Source organism: Chaetura pelagica, unplaced genomic scaffold (assembly GCF_000747805.2).
Source record: "Chaetura pelagica isolate M959 unplaced genomic scaffold, ChaPel_1.0 scaffold269, whole genome shotgun sequence".
NCBI classification, from domain to species: Eukaryota; Metazoa; Chordata; class Aves; order Apodiformes; family Apodidae; genus Chaetura; species Chaetura pelagica.
Genome location: NW_009954705.1, coordinates 1,200,579 through 1,223,235, shown reverse-complemented (window position 1 = coordinate 1,223,235; position 22,657 = coordinate 1,200,579). Strand labels below are relative to the sequence as shown.

Genomic DNA, 22,657 nt, shown 5'->3' with positions numbered 1-22,657 from the left:
GAATTTTACTCACCCAAAACCAACAGAAGGACTTCTAAAAAAAAAAATTATTCAAAATACATATGAAACAGCATTAAAATTATTGAAATCTCAACTACAGCAGTTGGTTCACTACTTGCCTGTGGACTAACAATGGTTCTCACCTTATTGTCCCTCCTCTAGGTATGTTTGAACACTTAAATAAATGAAACAAATAAACCACTGGTAGGAACTTTTCAGAAGAGTTCGGTTTTCATGAGGATTGAAGGCATGAAAGAACAAAAATGTGCAAAATGTAAAAGCAATGTTTTTCACTATCCTGTAAGGCTGACCAATGACAAGTAGGGGAACCCTTTTGCCTGGATTGCTGGCAACAGTCTCAGAACAATTTATTCATCATAGATTTTTCTTTTTAGCTGGCAACAGATTTTCATCAGTTAGGTTGCACATCTTTATGAACTGTTTACCAAAACCACCCAAATGAATGCAAGGAACTTTTACAGCCAGATTATTTCAGGGTTTAGAAAGGAGCATTTTTCTAGATAATGGCTAAACCAAATTTAGGAAAAAAACACCCAAGAAGTTCAAATTCAGAATGCCACCCTGTTTCCAACCAGCATTACATGTATTTAAAAAAAAAAAAAAAAAGAAAAAAAAGGGTGACATCATTATTCTCAGGGAAGAGGGTTAGTTTATTGCTAACTCTAGCTTTTGTTCCATGCTTCACAAATCCTATTTGTGCACTGTAGATTAATACTTACCTGAAAACGTCTTATAGGAAATTCACTTTAAGGTTGCTTGTCTTACTGCATGTGGAGTTACAACAACCGGACAGTAAATCCAGAAGGTTTTATAGTTGACAGAACCTCCACCAAGGCTCCATCTACAGAAATACTTAGCTCCTTTGATTTCATTTTAAGTATCCTATAAAAATGTCTTTAAATAGTAATCTTAGCTTTCCTGAAATCTAAAATTGAAATGCAGTTTAATAATTTCTAAACAGAAAAGATAGCTTGAGAATGTTCATAAAAATTCAAGGACTAGGTTTACTTTTTAAATAAAAGGTTCAATGCTTTTAAAGATCAAAACAATCATAACCAACCTAAAAAGCCCAAACTACCTAGATACAAAAAGCTGTCTAATTAAAAACCAGGGATATTCAGAATTAAAATAATCAAGTATAATCTTAAATATTTTATTGACATCTACATCCATATGGCTTGCCCATTGTTAAAGAGCTGCCATGAAAAAATAATCAGCAATATCCAGAGACAATAAAGATTAATAAACTTAACTTCCTTGCTTAACACAGCTACATATTGCATGCTTTCTCAGAAACAACTAACTATTCATGGTTTTACACAAACATGAAGTTGTTACATGGTTGTAATTAATTTAATAGTTTTAAATATTTAAGATATCACAATTCTAATTCATAAAGGAAAGCAATTGCTCTTTATTTACTTACCAAGACTGTATTGTATCTGTCCTCCAAGTCAGTGATAAATGAAGGAAATGCTGGTTTTGCCAGCTAGTTCAGAACAAAAAAAAACCTTAGTCCTGGTCTCTTCACAAGAATATGGACAATTTTTTTCAAATAGTAGATGCTGAAAACATCTACATTTCAGCTAGTCACCAAGGCTCCCTTTAGAGTCAGTCAATGAACAGAAGCATGCACTTCTTGAAGGCTCCACACTGCTCAAGCTCCACATAAACCCCAGTTATTGGGGTGGGAAAAAAAAAAAAAATCACACAAGTTTTTAAATACCTAGCACTCAAACATTTAGTGCCTTTGAGGAAATCACTTAAAATGTTAATGTTGTGCTCCAAAAAAAGCCTAAAATTCTTTAAAAAAATATACCCACAATTATTTACTGTCTAGTAGCAAAAGTCAGTCGGTCACAAAAGTGTGATTAATTTCTTATAACTTTAGCCATCAATTTTTATCCACCTAAAGCAGTCACTGACATCTAGTCTTTCCCAAAATATGTTTCTCAATATGAGTTGAATGTTCATTTAAGCTGCTCAGCTCTCTCTGCTGACTATAGAGGGAGCCTGGATGCCTAGATTTTAGACAGCTCAAGTAATTAGATTAAAACGTCCCCATTCCTACTATTTAACTAAATTTTATACAAACATATATAACAAAATAGCATTCATAACCAACAATAAAATATTAATATGCAAAGCAAAACACAAACCTCTTTCAATTAATGCCAGTTATGTCTGAAATATTAAGTGGAAAGAACCTAAGTCAGTTTTACAGATAAATTTCTTTTAATATTATTTTAGCATTGACTGATATAATTTGCTGATTGTTTTCTTAGGGAAGAAGGGACCAAGTCAGAAAGGACTCCGTATTAGTATTTGACGTTTGAGTTATTTGAACTTTACACTCAAACATTAATTGGTTTGTTTATGTGGTTTATGTACATAAGCACACAGACACATGCACATACATACGTGTGTGTACATATACAGTGCTTGCAGACTGTTAAAAAGGAATATATGCTTATTTTCATTCTCACTATCCTTTGGCTTTTTATATCCAACTTCCTAACGCACTAGACTGGCATTAAGGAAAAGTGCAATTCAGAGATTCCATGTAGTTTGGGCACATCATAACATTAGGAAATTAAACATTCTACAACAGCATTTCATTTCAAGGAACATTAGTGTGATGGGCTAACTATGCCAATTATCTTTAAGCTCAATCTTCACCTGCAGGAACGATACCGAGCTCCCAATTGCCAAGATACAAATGAAGCTCTATGCAAAGTCACAAGCAGGCTGACGTAGCTTGCTTTCAAGGCAAGGCATTATCGACTACAGGAAAGTTCAGGATCATGTGGCTAGCAAGAAAAGCAGTAAAACATCAAAGTCATCAGTGAAAGTAAAAATTGGTAACTGGCTGGGAAAAAATAATGTCTTTTTTAAGATAAAAGCATAGGCCACAGTTCAAAAAAATAAGAAGGAACTCTGGTGTAAACAAAAGTCTCTTATTCCAGCCACTGTGTCTGTAAGCCTGTAATTGGAAAACATAACCTGTGTTGAAGGTCAGAGGTGTTTGAAAATGCTGCCTCACCTTCAGCAGAAAAAAAGCTTGCTCAATACAGATTAGAGAGGGAGAAATCCCAAACCATAGCTTCCCAATAATATCAGGTGTCTTTCAAACTAAATGTGTTTCAAACTGTAAGGATTACTTTCACATCATCTACTAATAAACTGAGCTATGATTCTTTATGTCTTCAGAACTTGTTGCCATGAAGGCTTGCAGGTGGCTTGTGCCTCAGTACAATAAAAATACTTTGTTCTCAGACTCAGTGGGCTATGTCCTAACTTTCATATTCAAAGCATTCTTATAAACTTCAGTTTACAAGTGCTTGGAATATTTCTTCATAGCAGCAACAGTCTGATCTGGTGTAGCAAAAATGAAGTAGTTAAGATCTTATTTATATGAGTAGTGTTGTATTAAAACAAATCTAGTAACATTAGAAGAATCATCCTTATTTCACCTAGCATTTCAAGTTACTCCAGATCTTCTTCCCTGCCAACTCATATACAAATATGCTACTTAAGATTTAGTTGTTGCTTACCTTCCTCCTTTGAGACACGCTCAGAGCAGCAAAGTCATTAAACAAGGATGAATTTGGTGAAGTTAGTGGATCTGCAAAAAGAATGTAAATCAACACACTATATATTTCTTACTAAAAATAAATGTTACATTTTTTAAAACTTATTTCTGTATGGAAAAAAAATCCTTTCAGCAGAACTATGTTTAGCAACCACAATGCTAAAAACTGCAGCATTTATTAAATTCTGTGCAACTGCTCCATTGAAATGGTGCTCATTAGCAACATTTAGTAAATTCAATTGCTGTTGATGCTATTTTATGTTCAACTAACATTTCAACTAACATTTCAAAGCCTTCACCTTCAGTTACCTGAAATCAGTATCTTCTGTACAGTCTCACAAATAATGATGTTGCTCTTATTTGTCCTGTCATCATTCTGCAAAAATTTAAATCACAACTAAGGGTGGCAAAAGTCTACACTCTGTTAGTAGCTTTTTATCGACTTTTCTTTGTCCCTATGTATCCTTTCTGAAGTTGAAACACCAAAAAATGAATAAAAATCACAAATGCAACTTAAATCTCCAAACTGCATAGGTAAGGCTGTCAAATTAGTAAATGACTGCCAGCTGTAAATGTTAGTGTTTTGCTGAAACATTTTCTTCAACATTAATCAATACTCCTTAAAAGGGCAATTTTACTAGTGAAGCACAGCTTGTAGGGGCTGGGATGGGGGAATGTAGAAAAGAACCTGAGACACAACAGAATTTAAGCTGCTTTCCAAAAGTCAGTCTGGTTTCTCTCCTTCACATACATCTCCATCACTATTTGGCCTGTCACAGTAAAACTCTGACTGCATCTAAAACTCCATTGCCTTGAATAGCTAATTGTTTGGTGGGACAAACGAAGCAGAATTAATCACAAAACCTACTGGAAATTAACCAGGAGGAAAAAACCAAAACCAACACACAAATTTCTACTTTGAAGCTAGTTAATTTTATAGTAGTTATTATTACGCCTAAAAAATTATAACCCTAGTAAGTAGACTAGCTGCAGGGTCAGACATGCAAAGGGAGCTGTAGAACATCATTTACACCACAATTTTCAGAGCAGAACTATATTTTAAATGCATGCTCTTGCCATAAGGGAGTAGTACCCTCTTTTTTAAAAAGCATAATTTGACAGCTATATCTGAAATAATCTGCAGTGATTCTGACAAGCCTGTTACAGAACTTCAATATACCCTCCCCAATAGCTTATTGAGCTAGGGATGTGGTTTAGTGGTGGACTTGGCAGTGCTGGCTAGTGCTTGGACTTGATGATCTTAAAAGGTCTTTTCAAACTAAAATGAGTCTATGAGTATATGTAGGCCTGCACTATAGAGACATTTTGTTCAGTTGAAAACCATGTTTCCTAGAGCAGGAAAAAAAAAAATAAAGAGAAAAACACTGCTTACAGGATAAAACTGAATAGCTATTAAAATTAACCAGTTATGTGATAAATTTAACAAAACCTGTACAGCCCAAATTTAAGAATAAAACCCTGTACATTCATTCCACACAATGACTTACTTGAAAAGCACAATAAAAAGGGACACTATTATGGAGTAACGAACTATCAGTGTTTTACAGTGGATATCCAAACTAGCATTTCACTTCAAGTGGCAAGACTGATAATGACTTATTTTCATTTTTCCCCACTGAAGCAAAGAGAAGGCTGAAAAGTTACAAGTTCAGTAGCACTTCAGCTTTGTATTAGAAGTAATCACACAATACACTACTGTTGAAAAATAAAGTTCTACTGCACCTCAAATCAAATCAGAGAAGGAAAAAAAAATCCATTAAGTCTCACTTTTGTGAAAGTGAATCTCTTAAATTTCCAAACTACTTTTTATTTATTAAAAGTACTTACCATGGCCTGCATACTGCTTGGCACTGTCATTGAGAAGGCTAGGGGAGCTGCTGCTATTTGTCATCCTCTGCAAAAATAAAAAACAAAAGTGTACATGTAAAATGAAGGCACGAAAGACTGAGGGCATTGGGGATGACATTTAAAAAGTTTTAAGAACAAACTGAAGCCTGTGCTCACTCCCCTTTTAGTAAATACTCTAAGCAGACAGTGGTTTGTAGTTGACAAAAACATTTAGTACAATATAGCTTTTTGCACAAGAGCAATGCAGATACAAATGACTATATAAGAAAACAGCACTATCTTAATGAATTTCTTCTAACTTGTGAGGGTCTATCAAGCCTATGGTTCTCCTCCTGTACGTTGTCAAAATGTTAGGTATGCCAATTACTTATCTCCTCTAAACATTCTTTCACACTGTACTCCTGAAACAACTCCTCTCTTTATTACAAGATATTGTCACAACGTGAAACTTTTCCAATTAAAAATACTCAAACTATAGCATTTGATAGATTCTTTTTAAAAACAAAAGAACTTTTTGAGACCTTTCAGCAAAACTATGCAATTCTTGTAAGCCAGCAGAACATCTGAAAGCCTTACAACGTTCCTCCTAGGGTCCACCTGCTTCTCCTACATTCCTCTACAGATATGAGCTAGTAACAAACTGGACTAAGCGAGGCAGTGCTGCTCTAGCAGCTACCACTGCTTTGGAAGAGTTTACAAGTGTCTCTTCTTACTCCTGCCTATTATTTTCTTTGATCAGTCTCCCAAAATAAAGGAAGGGTGAGAAGAAAAGAAAGACAAGGTCAGGAAGTGGTCTCCATCATTGAGAGAGACAACCAGTAATTTGCTAAAATATTCCCTGGCAAGCATTTGACCCCATTAACCAGGAGTCTCCCAGACAATTTCCAGGCACTATTGAACAGTGAAAAGGTTTGAGATCCCTTCAAATAGGTAGTTTGCATGCTGCCTCTGCTTTACCCAGTGAGCATACACCAGCACAAACAAGCCATTTTGTGCCAGCTGGCACTAAGCACCAAGGAATGTTTCCAGGCATGTTTAGTTTAGTAGTCTAGGTGCAGACTAAGACTCAAAACTGGTCAGTCACTGGAGTTGCTCTTTATGCTCACATTTTTCTAATGTCAACCTCAACACTGATAGCTACTACATTGGACTTCAATGTCATTTCATTTAATTCTTAACCAGAAAGATCAACATTCTGGAGTACATTTGGTAAGAGGTGAAGCAAGAGAAGCTGGAGTGTTACCCATTATGGTAGAACTATAAACCTATTGCAATTCAAATTATCAGCATTTGCAATTTTCATACTACCACTGACTTCACCACAAGCTTTAGCACTTGTATCTAAAAGAGCAAATATATTGTGCCAAGTGGCTTTATGTGGAAAACAAATTGCAAAAGTAAAATAAAACTGCACTATTAGAAAAGTAACTTGAAGAAAGTTTTGGTTAAATATAAGTACTTCAGCAGATATCTTCAAGCATTACCCTCCTACTAACATGCTCAATCCCTCAATGTTTTATTCCCTCAAGTATTGTTTCCATTATCCGTGCTCCATCATTACAAGCAGCTTTCTACATTAATTCAGGCTCCTCTGATAAAACTCTTCATTTGGTACAAGTACGAACTAGTACACAAGACAGAACTCTATCACATCCAGGTGTCTTAGGACAATCTGTGCAATATAAATACACACGTAAATACCTTCAGCTTTCTCAAGACTTAAATGAAGAAAACTGCTATGTTCCTAAATATACTCAACTACCACAATGTAACTGTCACTGAAGGGAGTAACAATTAATTTGTTACAATAAGAGGATGCCCCTAGTGAAACTAAGTTTACTTACTGCTACAAAACAAGGTAACACTTAGGGAAAGCCACAGTAAATTAACAATCTTGCTCAAGTTGAGGAATGCTCATCCTACTGTCCAACATCATCAACAGAAGAACACAAAAATAAACAATTCCTGGATTACAGTATGCTCAACTGTTCATACATCATATTCTCTTCCTGACTAAGCAATGGAAAATAGTTATAGTTTTTCACAAATATTTGAAAAGCATCCCTATTATGCAGCTTTTCTTGGCATTTGATACATTTGTTACTGATCCTTATAAGAGGAACTGGTTCAGCAAGAAATCTCCTACAGGGAACCTATGGACTCGCATAAAATTTGTCCAGGTGTAGATAAAAATAGTGTTAATGCCTATTTATATCACTCAGATTTTCATATTAACTCTAATGCAAAAGGTCTACTGGAACAGGGATAATTGTGATACTGAGATCTGGGTTGGTATCAAAGACTGTTAAACTTGCTTAACTTGCAACCAAGCACTTATGCCATCAATATTCTACCTTGTCAAGTACAACAGTTAAACAATCAACAGACTTGCAATGTCAAAAGGTGACTGTGATGATGACAATTAGTGCTGATATGATAACTAGGAACACACAGCCCACAAGACACTGCAACAGAACACATTGTTCAGTTTCCTTAAAGCACAGTGCAAGCTAAGTTACAAACATCAACTGGGATTTTACAAAGCCCAGTCTTGTTCAAAGTGCAAATGTATTTTACATGAACCAGGGTTCTGAAAAACCAAAGCTGCTCTCTCATCTTGGGCAGCTCTTACTTTAACTGCCTGCAAGCTGTACCTTGAATAAGGTTAGAAACCTGCACTTCACCACTCTCACATGAATTTTTCATTTTGCTCATTTTTATTACACATGCACAAAGCTTCTTACCTTAACATTATTCATAGAAGACCCGCACACAATCAGTGGAGAATTTTAAAACTGTTTTAATATTAAAATTTCTACCACACCCAAAAGCATTTAGTCTTAATGAAGGTTATTCCTGTACCTGATTTTAACTAAGTCGGGCTGAAAACATCTTGAAAGAAAAAAGAGAAAGGAAAATCCAAGTCCTATTTGGTTTTGTTTTCCAGAAGGCAGTTTTGATTTTAAGTAACACTTCTCAATCTCTTCCAATGGTATTTAAGTATTTTCCATACAAATTGAATTTCAAGAAGAATGTAATCAGAAGAAACTCAAGCCCAAAGAATGAAAGCTCCAGAAAGGTAAGAGCAACCATTAACAGCAGAAGAAAACAAACCATTCATTCCTCTTAGGCCTGCCAGGCAAGGCAAGCACACACAAATGAGATCTTCAAACTTCTTTAGTATATCATGACTGACACCATATGAAAGTTAATATAGAAAGGCAATCAAGTGCCACACCAATGTCTCCAAATTCCATATAAAAGCCTTTTCTTTGCCTGCCTATTGCTATGATTTATTGAGGCTCTTTAACCACTAGTTAAAATTCCATTAGGCTGACTGGCATACATCCTGCCCCTCTTCCTTTAAAGGAATTAAAAAGTTGTTTCTCTTCACATCTGAAAAGAAAGCTACTGCAGAACAAAACTGTCACATTCAGCTGTGTTCAAGGATTTAATGTGATGCTTCAGCTTGAAGTTCTTCCACTGCTGAACTTTCTACCAGTAACAAAATACAGGCTCTTTAATTTCACAGAAAAATCAAGAAATAAAATTTCTCTGAATACTATGGCAATTCCTGAATATTCAAGCAATTAAGTTACAGGATTGAAATTTAGTTTTCACACCGTCTTCAAGCACTAGGGTTAATCAAAAGTAACTCATCTCCTCTTACAAAAAGATTGTGTGATAAGGTTCCGTGTCAAAAATTAATCTTTTCCCAAAGTGATTTATTATCTTACCTAGATACATTACCTATTCAAAACTGCTGCAAGTTAAGCTCTTTTAAAAAGGTCTTAATGTCTGTGTGAAAATAATGCTAACACTGACAGGAGATGAATAACATCACTGTAAAAATAATTTCCATATTACACAGAATCTTAGGGGTTGGAAGGGACCTTGAAAGATCATCTAGTCCAACCCCCATTATTAGGTTATTTTAATAATAGTTCTGAGGATTAAATACTTTTCACTGACTCACAGAGGGGTTGAACTAGGAAGAGACCTCTGGAGGCCAACCTGTTCAGCCCTCCTGCTTAAGCAGAGCCACCTGCACCTGGTTGCACAGGATGATGTCCAGACAGCTTTTGATTGTCTCCAAGGATGGAGACTCCACCAGTTCCCTGGGCAACCCATGCCAGTGCTCACTCACCCTCACAGGGAAAGTGTTTCCTGCTGTTCAGAGGGAACCTCCTGTTCCAGTTTGTGCCCATTGCCTCTGGTCCTGTTATCAGGCACCACTGAGAGAACCTGACTCCATCCTCTCTGCACCCTCCCTTCAGCTACATACGTACATGGATGAGACTTTCCTCAGACTTCTCTTCTCCAGGCTTAATAGTCCCAGCTCTCTCAGCCTCTCCTCATGGGGGAGATGCTCCAGTCCTCTCAACATCTTTGTGGTCCTTCACTGGATTCTCTCCAGCATGTCCATGTCTCATGTACTGAAAAGCCCAACACTACAAGTGTGACTTCACCAATGCTGAGCAGAGGGGAAGGATCACCTTGACATGTTAGCAATGCTCTACCTAATGCAGTCCAGGACAATGTTCACCTTCTTTTCAGTACTTCCTTGGTGCAGTATGCTAAAAAGAGAACTGTTAAAAGAAATACTCCCACCTTCCGAAAGTATACACTGCCTTGCCTCCACCCGTCAATATTCAGTAGCAAAACCCAAAATTATACCTGCGCTCAAGACAAATTTGCTGTGCTTTCATCTCCCTCCACTTAAAAGTATATTGTTACAAAATCCTCACCAAAATAGAGGATGAATAAAGCTCTGCTGCACACAATTAGATCTAATTTTACAAGGATTGTTACAAGTGATGGTTTTTGCTTTCTTCTCCACCATTTATTTTCCCCTAAATACATAAGAGATTTTTTCCCTCTCTCCATATTCCTCATTTTAAGTCTGAGAAAATAAGCGCTTTCCTCAGATTCATTCCTATACTAAGTATGTTACCTCAAAATATTTTGTAGTATTGTCACAAGATATTATCTTAATCTTAATATTTTTCCACTGGAACTATATCTCAGAATACTTCTAATTTTTTAGAATAATGTTAATTGGACTATAAAATAAGTCATCCTGCAAAAGAATGAGATTGTCACAACCAAATAATTGCTCGGTTCTCAGACTGTGACCTACAAAGGGTGATACCTTTTCCTTTACAAGCAATCCAAAACTTGTCTTCAACAGTTAGCATATTTGGCACCATCTACTCACAACTGTTTGAACTAAAGCAACTGGATTTCTTCAGAAAGCATTATGTAAACAACTGCATAATTTTCTATTTAAAATAGCACGTCTGTAGTTTCACTCAGTTCTCAAAAGTTAGAAATTGAAGGCATTTACAAGCTTCTGTACTATAAGGAGAGTTTTATTACTTGACTCTTGGCAGATGTAGCAATGGGAACAAAGGTCTTTGTGTTTATTCAGCTGCAAGGCTTTGAAGTGAGTATGGCCTCTACTTCTTAGACTTTTGAAGAACACTTAGTATACCAACATTAGCATGGTGAAAGCAAGCAGACCAATTCTTCTCCATTGCTTGCCCTTGCCAATTTTAATACTGAAGACTGTTAGGTCCTTTTTTTTAATTTTAGTTAGAGTGATTAATTGAAAAGTTGTGATTTTACTTTCTACAAAACCTGTCGCCCAGTAGAAGTCATGCAGTTATAAATCTCACACTATGAAAGTAAGAAAAACTGGATTTCTATGAAGCAATATATATGAAGACACCTTCTACTGTCTTATGCTTTTACAACCAAGTTGCTCAATTCTAATATGATATTAGAAGTTCTAACCTCAAGGTACTCCTTTACCTCACCCTGCTCTATATTCCCCATGATTATTCACATATTTTTTTACCATCCTAACATAATACTGCTAGAGCTCCTTCCCACACCACCTGTATCTTTCATTAAGCTATGATTTAGTCAAGAGGCAGCACCAATGCCAAAGGAACACAGGCACCAGGCAGCCAAGTGGCACAGGCAGAGCAACTGAGCAAACAGCCAAGTAATCAGAGGCATCCTGGCCAGCCAGCTCCTGCCTCCTCACTGCTGGGAAAGCCAAAAGCCATGAGCTGCTTCTTAAACCACACCTCTGACTGTCTCTTGGCTGCTGTTGCTACACCAAGAAGAAAAAGAACAGCTTCAAGGACAGCATGCAGTCTGTGAGCCATGTGTTGCACAGGCTTGCTGTGTTAATAGATGGAGAGATCAGAAAATTTATGCTTTTGATAAGCTGGAAACCAATACTGGTAGTATTTGAAAGCACATGCAGGTTCAGGGAAGAAACAACACATGAAACAACTGCATTGTGGGAAAATTTGAACCAATGAGGAGATTACTCATCACTAGGAAACTTGCTAGTAAAAGGGGAAGATGCCAACAAAGGGTAATGAAAGGCTGGCTAACACCACAGACCTTTGAGGCAGAAGGAATTGAAGGATGAGGCAAAGAGGCAGAAGGGAAGAAAAAGGAAAAAACAGAGCCAAGGTCACTTCAAAATTTCTGCCTCTTCCAAACTGTACCATGGATTTTCACCTTTTTCTGCTGCAAACAGAGCATTGCCATTGCTCCTTCACTACTCATCTAACCCCAATGAGATGTTCTAGATCTTGTAAAATGGTCTTCATCAAATACAAATGATATCTCAGAGTGAGAAATACACATCCTGCAGAAATGTGAACCACTAGTTACCTACATTACTTATGATCAAAGAAGCACATCTCCTCCCCATTCATCACAATACAATCCACTTTTACACTCCATCCTTTTGCTGATTACTTAACACAGTAATGCAGACTATGCACTGCACACAAAAACTTGATGGCTGCAAAATCTGAATATAGCTTTGCCTGGGACAATCTGGCTCCATTACATGTATTATGATGTCCCCGATATACACAGACTCTTTTCAACAAACCTCAGTTTTATTTGCTGCACATGACAAATGCATTCTGGAGATTCACTATACACAGGAAGACTCTCATACTGAATCCCTGCCAATTATGTTGGAAAGTAGTGACTAAAGCATAGACTGCAGAAAGATTACCTCGTGGTAAAGGAAAATGAGCATTACGCAGAAGAGAGCAAATCACTGTCTTTGCTAGATTGAGGACAATTAAGCCGTCTGAATCAAGCTTTCTATAGGTGGTTACTAACTCATTAATTTTAAAAAACTGAGTTCTGTAATTTGCCAGCACTGTTTTGAGGGGGCACACAAGGTGAGGGGGCATTTGTTTAACTGCCATCCTTTTTACTTCCCATGCTGCTAAAAAAATGCAGGCTACTTTCCTCTTTAATAAGGAAAGCATTCCACAAAGTTGGATGCAATAATAACAATCTGTACAGAAAAGCACACTGACAGCAAACAGGCTTCATGAGAAGGATGTGAACAGCACACAGGAGTAGGGCATGAAACTGTCAAACGAGCACCTAGACCATCAAACAGATGCTCATTATGCATACATCACACATCTTGTGTCCTGAGTAAGTCCCACTTATAATTTTCCCACTGAAAAAATTATACAATGTTACAAGGAATACAACTCAATATGTAACCTCCAGGCAGCACTGGCAACTGAAGCTTAACATTTCTTAACATCTAACTGTATCTTACCAGTAGCAGTGCATTTATTTGCATGTTTGTGCAATTTCCTAGTTTTAAAAAACAAGTTTAAAAAGTTTCTTCATATTCCATCACTGATGCATTCACTTGTGAACTGCAAGATCCACCAGAGATGACTAAGTAACTCATGGATGGAACTGAGGCTTTCATCTGCAAAAGCAAAACTGAGCGGCTAACGAGCTGTTTTACAGAAGACTTCAGATGTTTCATCAATGGCAGAACACTCAATTTTCAGAATCTTTAGTTTGATTCAAGGACCTAGAGAAAAACAGGCATATGGATTTGTTCTCTTCACCCTACCTTACCCCAACTTTGCATTAAGCCAACTTGTTTCTTTGTCCCAGTTTGCATCTATTCCACTTGTGCAATTCCAGTCCCCATCTGTGAGTGTCCCACTAATGTCTCCTCTTGGCTTCAGTCCCTTTGCTCAGCCTTTCCTAGTTCTTTATTCACTTATCTTCAGCTCAGTCTCTCTAAGCCCATGATTTAAGTCTCTTCTCCCTTATACATCCCTCTTGCTCCAATTAACAGAGATGCAGCTCTGTTTTTCATTAAATACAGACCCAGTTCCATGTTACTCCAATCTTAAGTGAAAGAAAAGGAAAACGGAGAAACAAAGCATATCAGCATTCCTACTCAGAGTTCAGGCAAGGCCTAGACTAGGCCAGAGCTGTATCTACAAGAATGTACTCAAGCTGGAACATGCCAATGCAGACTACATCCTCAGGAAATTATCTATCATCTAGAAAGTCTCCATTGGGTCTATATAAACCAGTTTTGCAAAGGTTTAATCAAGTGACAAAATCTGGGAAAATTTTCAGAGAGAGAGCGCAAAAGGTATATCCTTGACATCACCATCAATCTATCAGATTTAAAAGTCCATTCCAAATGATAAAGGATTAGCATTATTTAAAATAAAAGTCACTAAGATTTTTCCCTTGTCTTGCTCTCCAAAGGGCTGAATGGCATGGAAAACTGCATTCCAAGTGACTAAACTTTGTCAGTGTGGACTTAATTTAGAAGCTGAAACATGATCAAAACAGTGTTATCAGCTTTACCTATTACATGATTGAAAGGGAAAAAAAAAAAATCAATGTAAAAATGTTTTTCAACTGTAGTTTAATGCCTGTAAGCACTTACTCAACTCTAATTAATTCCTTCTTCAGAAGTAATTTTCCTTAGCCTCCAATGGCTAAGAGGCACACACATTTATTTTTCTCAAAGAGAAACACGAGGTCTTGACTGTAGTTCACAGGCATTGGTGAAGTATTTAAAAATCCTATAAGCATTTATGTTAGATGCATGCCTTATTGTCTTTCCACAAGAAAGAGTTATAAGTAAAAACATGTTTAGAAAGACACCAGTGTTGCTGCAGAGCACAGTTTAAGGACAGAAAACAGGACAACTTCGCACTAAAAGAATAAAAATATATTATCACAGTGATAACAAAATCTGTAACTGCCAGCTCCAACAATACACGGCAGGATCAGAGTTAATTTCTTTCTTTTTAAATCATGCATCACTGTCAGCAATAAAAATTTCCACAGTTTTGCAATTCTGTTGAATGAGAAAATCCAGCCTTCTTGAAAACATGCAGTAACAAAAGAAAAAAGTGAACACACCTAATCATTTCCCACCTTTTGCTTGGTTATTTTTCAATCCATAATACAGCCACAACTGAGATCAAAGTAAGCTCACAAGGAGAGTTTCCTTGATATAAAAGAAGAGAGTTGCTGTCAGGACTCAGTGCGAACTGTTTGACTTGTGCTCTCTTTTATTTACCAGAAACTGGTTTGTTAAACCTTTGAGTACAGGGAGAGACCATAATTTTGTCAGCTTTTAAAAAGCATTACAGTTTGAGGCAGTTATTACAGTACTTCATGTAGATAGATTCAATAGATACTCATTTAGGTTTTAAATATTACAGTATTTGCTGTAAATTTTGCATAATACTACCTACACAATAAATTCCACCTCATGGGAATTCCTATGCCAACATCTACTGAACATTATAAATACAATAAAACATTTCAGAAGACTTAAATGTGAATTCAACACCACTGATTGCCACCATAAACTGAGTCTACAAATCCTAATTTTTTTTGGCCTAATAATTTATAGATTTGACAGTTCATATTTTGCTTCAGTGACTTTTCATCTTTGAAACATTTTGAAATCTATTTTCATATATGTAGTAAAAGACTATGAAAACAAGCTGTGGGTCTAAATAGAAATCTATGAGCACAGAGTTAAGATACGTGGCAAAGTCCAACGCAACAGCTCAGGTAAGTGCCAATAAAAACCAGACTAATTTTAAAGCAATGATATGGTTCTATTTCCATTTGCAAGATTAAAGTAAGTACATACTCTGTATACCCTAGAAGATAACACATCCCAGAAGGCTACGTTTTTCCTGCCTCTTGAATAGTTTCCCCCTCTTGGTGTAATGCCAGCCAGAATTAATGAAACACTATACAAGTCACTGCTATTACCTGCATCATGGGATACTTTGTTTCAGCGGGATTTCCAAATCCATTAACGCCAATGAAGCTGGTGCTAAAGTAGGAATCTGTGAGACTAGCATCAGCTAACCCACCGCCATCTATTCCAGGAACTAAAAGAAAAAAAGAAAAATGTTTCAGGAAAAAAAAAATAAGTTTATCATGGGTTTATTTGCTAATATCTCTTGACTTGTTGTTTTGGATTTTGTTGGGTTTTTGGTTGTTTGGGTTTTTTCTTGGCCAGGGAGTAGAATAGGAAAAGGTTGGTAATACTGTATTTCAAACCTAACTTCTCAGTAAAACAGCCAAAAACATGAGTGTACAGAATGAAAATGAAGCTTTGATAGAGCCTATGAGGAGTCTGAACTTTAGAAACAAGATTAATAAGTAATATCAGAAAGAAAATAAATCAACTAAAACAAACCTACAAGGCAAGCTTATTTTAAGAAAACCTATATTCCTGCATACAGATCTTGGAAATGTATCTGTCGAGTAGGGTTTTGAACTGGATGCACTGTTTCTTATAAGGGTTAAAATATAGAAAACACACATTTTAAAATAATATCTCAAAAAATCGTTCACACAAAGCACAAACATTTTGAAAGCTTAAGAACATAAGACTATTTTTAAGAACTTGTGCTTCCTAAATTGACAACACTTACAAAATGTGACCAAAAAAACATCTTTTAGACTGAAGGCAAGTGTGAAGGATGTAAGACAAAATTAATCCTGTCTAGAAACAAGGGCCTTGACATACAAGCACAGCACTTGAATCACAAATAAATTAATTCAATACTAAGACCTCAGAGAACAACAAGAAGTGGTCATAAATTAACAAATAACATTCAAGCAGATATTACCTCAATAATGAAAAAGTTTAAAATTGTATACAAGCTGCAGTTCAAAAAAAAGATTTGGCAAAAACACCCACAACTAATTATAAAGACATTCATCAGTATGTCCAGGCCACTGCAAGCCAACAGGCATGAGTAATTGGTAGCTCCAAGGTAGGAAGGCACACATCCAACTCAGAAGAACATCCTGTACCAAACTATCCAACTTGAACTTCTGGGAGGACTCGCAGCCAATCAGTGACACCCGGAAACAACTTCCTGGTTCTAATCCTCAAAGGAAATAAAATGCAACTTTGTGGCAGAGCTAAAAGAACACAGATTATAACCCCTCAAACTTCATCAGAATGGAAATTTTTCCCTCCAAAAGAGACTACATAACCTGTTGAGCCATTTCCATGCTGAAACCACAGGGAACAGCAAAAGAAGTACAGCCAGATGAAATCATAGGAAGAGCTGGAAGAGAAGAATGACCAGCAGCACCCATATACTGCAGACAGATGGAAACACTGCCCAGCTGCACTCCCTGAGTATGAACTGGCCAACCAGGGGTAGCAACAACAACAGCACCTTCAGTGAAGAGCTGTATGTGGAGAAAGATGAAATAAACCCAGTACTTCAGCAGCAATACAAATCAGCTTTGCAAGCAAAAAAGATTCATAAAGTATTGCTGCTAAATCTAGAATATTATTTGTATACTCTGCAGGTTTGAGGGAGACACCTAAGGACACAAATTGCAACATTAGCTAGCTTTTAAAATACAAAAAAAAAAAAAAAGAGAATAGGAATTGCAAGCAAAAAAGATTCATAAAGTATTGCTGCTAAATCTAGAATATTATTTGTATACTCTGCAGGTTTGAGGGAGACACCTAAGGACACAAATTGCAACATTAGCTAGCTTTTAAAATACAAAAAAAAAAAAAAGAGAATAGGAAAACAAAACTCCCTCCACTATCCATGCCCTAGATCTCCCCTCATAAGGAGCAGCCACAAAGAAATTTGACAAGTCCTCTTGCTACATCCCTAAAAAAATATAATGCTCATTTACTTTTGTCTTTTAAACATCTGTTCCTCTTTTGCCTTCATTTGGAAAATTTACATTCAAAAGCCTACGAAAAGTATTTTATGGCTAAACTATTGTATAAGGTAAAAATACTAATGTCTGCAGTAACATCAGTTACTGTCTCATGCTATCTGCTACAGTGAGTCTCTAACTCACACTGTGAAGGATTAGCATTTCCACACAATCATTTTCTGGCATCACTAAAAATACTAGCACTTGTTCATACAAGAAAACAAGATAACAAAATTATTAGTAGTAGTTTCAGTTTTGTTTGCTCATAAATTATTCAAGATTCACAGGTTTTTATTTATTTGAAAAAAATGCATTTCCAACATAGCTTCCTAAGCCTGCATTTCAGTCATCATCAAAAACTGCTGCAGTTTTGCAGCAATCTTGACTGTAGAAGATCAAGAATAACTGTTTAATTCCCAGACACAACTGTCATTCCAAGGTACACTATATAATTTCAGCAGTATATCTACTAATTAATCTTTTACTTCTGTCAGAAACTCCAGATTCTATCAATTTTTTAAACAAACTAGCAAGCAACTCCTTCAGATTACACTATCAGCTTTACAAATTCTTCTGACTCTGCTGAAGGACTCAGAAACAATTCTCTCTGCTTCTCCCACTGCTCATCACTGTGCCAGAGTCAATGTGAGAACCACATATTTTCATTTCTCTGTCAGACACATACAGTTAATACATAAAACCCTTAAAGCTGTAAAGAGGCAAGTGAAAGCTTCCAAGTTTTGCAACATTTAGCAGCAAGGCATGTGAAGAGCCCCCGCAGTGTAAAGAAACCCCAGAGCTGATCTCCAATAACTCCAGACAGCTGGTACAGCTGCACTCACCCATTATCCAAAGCAAACACTGGAGCTGGTGCAGGTAGCCTTGCTAGGACACTAATACAGCACTGGGTGCTCTCCTCCTAGTCTAGCTGAAGCACCTTCAGCACCAAGAAGTTCACACTGAAAGGAGGAGCAGCCTGCAGGCAGCAACCTCAGAGCTGAACAAGGCCAAGGACACTGAAAAAGTTGAGGTCTTTGACACTGCTGCCTTTCTACGCTGGTACTTGCTATGGAAGCCTATCCAAACCACTTAAGGTGGTCAAAGCCACAATTCAGGCTTTCTACTCGCACACCATTATTTAACTGTGCATTCCAGATAGCAAAAGCTACTATAGAACATTCCCCCTTATCTAGCTGTATGAAGGCCATCTCTGAAGTGCAATGGTTTGGCCATACTGATCAGCCACCTTGTGCTGTTGATACAAATTGCTGTACATCAGTGCTGAGCCAACTTCATATCACTAAATTCCACTGGTAGCATAACAATTTCAAGATGCCTTGCAACTATGAGGCTTTCTGTTGTCCTCTTTCAGTCTAGAAACACACCTCAAGCAGAGCAGTCAAGACCACAAGAAAACCAATTTCACAGGAAGCATCAAAAGAAAACCATCAGAAGGAAGCTCAGTGGAAAAGAGGGCAGTTTTCTTGGTAGTAGCTCATAACACAATGCTTTAGAAGTGGTAAGTATAACTATTACCTTCCAAAGAAAACTTAACACCAGCTTCCTTAAACTAACTTCTTTAGAGTAACAAGCAAGAAAATTAAGACTAACAGAAAAGATGCAGCTTACATAGGTACAAAGAGAAAGAGGAAGTCCTGTATTGCCTATGAAATTAAAAAAAAAAAAAGAGTATTCAATTTCTGTTGAAAGACAGGACATTCAGCTGCTACAGTGACAAAAGCTCAGTAACTACCTAAACAGCAAAGGCAGTTTTAGTGTATTTGGCACCTGGCCTTCTTCATGAGAAGTAGAAGGCCTTATCTTTCTTCTGCCAAGCATTTGGCAAATCATAAATTCTCACTTGCTTCTGGAAGACCACAGTAGTTCAGAGCATGAAAAAGAAAAGTAATTTATCACAAGCAATCCATAGGAGAAAACCTTCAGAAGTAGGCACACTTCACCACCCAAGAAGTGTGGTTTAAAAAAATGTTTGTATGCTTCTTAATTTATATCAGACTCTGCATTTGACTGGTCTGCCCAGGTCTTTCCTACAGAATGACTGTGAGCACACATTTACTAGCACTCTACACCTAGTGCTATTAGAATGACAAATAGAAAACTTCTGCAGTTTCTACCTTTTCTCTTTTGAAGCACTGATTATAATTTTAGGCAAATAAGTTTAGACAACAATTTTAGTAAAGTCTTGAATTGGCTATTTTTGTCAAAGAAGCATGCCTTTCTGTTTTGTAACTGTTTTATTCATACATTGATGTTCCCATTTTCAATAGACTCTTCCTTGGAAAAGGAGAAAGGAAAGGTTTACTAGGCAGGTCTAAGAAGAAAAGATGTCTGTGCGAGGAAACAACCAGAAAGCCAGTGGGAAAAAAAATGCTAATGTGTTACATAAGCACATATGTAATCAATATTGAAGTCAGAAGTTACATCCTGGCAATTCTGGAAAGAAATTAAATAAAACATCTTGAGAAATTAACAAGACATTTCCTACTTTTCACACACACATTATTTAGTATTTTACTGCCTGGTGAGTAACACCATAGCTTAATGTGATAACTGCAATTAAAAATAAATATCTTCTTATATAATTCTTCTCCCACATAATTTTAGCAGAAAGCAGACTTCCCATCAGAAGGCACCAAAGAGAAAAAAACAGATAATTATTTCTCCCTTATTACAAAGACATTTTTCAGGAAACAAAGGATCTCATCACAGTACTACTGTGATGAACTCAACACTCATGCTTCAACAGAATCAGTGGGGTTTCGGCGGCCTCTTGGCTAAGACTATCACTATCTGAAAAGATGGTGTTTCCTCTGGTATTTACATCTTAACATTTTACTAACCAGTAAACAAATACTATAACATATCCTATACTGCTTGTTTTATGAACTTAGTATTAGCACTGATCCTCTCAGAAACTGTTCTTAATACAAAAAAGGATCTTTTGGAGTAATGAGATATTTTGCTCAAAAAATCAATGGGCTACAGATCACAACAGATTTTCTTGACATATTTTTCAAAAACACAATTTAAAGATTTCTGGTGAGGTAATAAAGATTTAAATAATTCGGTTTGCTATTGTCACCGCTTACAAAAAAATACCACTACAATTATTGTTATGCTGGGAAAAAGGTTTATATACAGAGGTAATATTGATTTAAACTTCCAGCACTGCTACAGTGCAGACACTTTTTACCTCAACACAGCTTGGTAAATGAATCATAGGTTCATTGTATACAAGGGACAAGGTGTTATCTCAGGTAGATATAAAGCAGGAAAAACTACAGAGCTTTATTTCCAGTGGAATTTTACACAGAGCCAGCTAACCTAATATTAAGACAAGAACAATAAAACTTTCATACAAAGCCTACCTATGGCAAATCATTTAAGACTTGTATCCTTTTAGCCTCCCAGAACCATGGAGGTGTCAAGGAAGCTTATACTTGTCCTACTTTGTTTCATACTGGCACATCTGTATCAGGAAATAATCATGTGCTTGAGGTGCTAACCTCACCTGTACACCTCTGTAACAGCTCACAAGCACTGTACATACTGACATGTGCATCCCAGTGTTGCTTTCTCTATTGCAGCTTGCTGGGGAAAGTGGATTCTCCAGTGTTTTTATTGCCTCTCATTTAATGCAATGTTTTTGAAACACAGACTAGGAATCACTGAATTAGAGACAAAAGACAAAGAAAGTGAACTACACCCCCAGGCATGAGGAGCAAAAGTAAAAGCACATGCCTGGGTTAGAATGCAGTGAGAGTGCAGTTGGAGGGCAGACAGCACAAACGAACCAAGTTGGCTGAAAGGCAGACAGGAAGCAAAACAATTTGGGAAACGCTGCCTTATTTACAAACACTCCCACTAGGCAATGAGATATTCACAAGCAAGCAAAGGAAAACAGCAATTTTAACCATAATATTAAAAAAAAAAAAAAGGCAGCCCAGTCATGTAATCTCACATATCATAGCAGTATCTGATTACGCCTGAAAAAAAAAAATTATAGGTGCCATCCTTTTGCTCTGTACAAAAGTTGGCTACAGTCTAGAGCAGCTGGACTCCTCGTGGACCAAGTCCAAAAGCACAGTGATAATACGAATTAAAATTGATACTTTTTCAAAAGAGTCATCAGAACTACTCAGTTATCAGAAACAGAGATTCAAAATAATGCAATTACCCATTACAGCTTTCAGAGCGAACTCTCTTCAAAAGCTTTCACAACTTCTAATATACTGCATCAAATTATTCAATAAACTGCATCAAAACTTTCAAAGCAAACACGTTTAGGCTTTTGGTTTCTAATGGTCTCCCTGTACCTAAACAGCTGTAAGAAATGTGTGCAAAGTAACCTGAGCAGAATTGTTAGGACATTTTTCACAGCAGTGGGACAGAATGGTAAATGAAACTAAAGGTCTTCCAAGCAGTTGCATCACCATTGGTCTACTGAAGTTGAGGGAGTGTACCCACAGACTAAAGGAACCTATCACATAACCAACCTGATAACTTGTACTATGCATGTCTCTACTCTCACTTCTATACATCTGTACTTTGTTTCTAAACCTCTACTCTCAAATTACACCAAAAAAAAAAAGATCAGGAGTAAAAGGCTCTTATGAGGCAAATTAAAAATACAATTAAGTTCTAAGTGCAAAATACCTTTGAAGACCAAACAAAACAATCACATAACTGGAACTTTTTTAACTTCTGAAAGACTCAAGGAACAAACACACACAAACATATACACACAGAGCGTGATCTACTCCACCTACAATACACAGTGATTCACTGCACCATTTTTCTGTTAGTATAATGCATTACATCTTTACTAGAAAGCAACAGATCAGGAAAACATCAGCCACATCAGCTTACTATCTAAATCCCTCCACTGACCCCCTTTTTTATCAACTGCCTCATGAACAAGATTATTTTTTCTGCTTTTGAGGTTCTAAAGAAGTGCTTCTGCCTGTGTTTATGCCCCCACCCTCACTTACCATTTGTCCACTTTTCCCGCAGCAGTCTAAATTTGCTTCTAGGTGGTTCCTTACACATGGAACTCTTTCTGAGCTGGTCCCCAAGGTCACTATTTTCTGGGCATTCATA

The 22,657-nt window shown here is 36.8% G+C and overlaps 1 protein-coding gene across 3 annotated transcripts in view; it reads right to left on the bottom strand.

Moving 5' to 3' along the window:
* The window catches only part of PAN3 (PAN3 poly(A) specific ribonuclease subunit), a 67,828-nt gene extending 52,111 nt beyond the window's left edge, over positions 1–15,717 (bottom strand). The window contains exons 1-4 of one of the 3 annotated variants that reach the window (XM_010005637.1): positions 15,602–15,717; positions 5,462–5,528; positions 3,576–3,646; positions 1,448–1,510 (exon numbers count right to left, since the gene is read on the bottom strand). In XM_010005637.1, coding sequence (XP_010003939.1) covers positions 1,448–1,510; positions 3,576–3,646; positions 5,462–5,528; positions 15,602–15,610 — 210 coding nt within the window. In that variant the 5' untranslated portion in view covers positions 15,611–15,717. The remainder of the gene's footprint in view (positions 1–1,447; positions 1,511–3,575; positions 3,647–5,461; positions 5,529–15,601) is intronic. The other 2 variants (XM_010005639.1, XM_010005638.1) reach the window with 2 other exon arrangements.
* Positions 15,718–22,657: the final 6,940 nt, after the last annotated feature.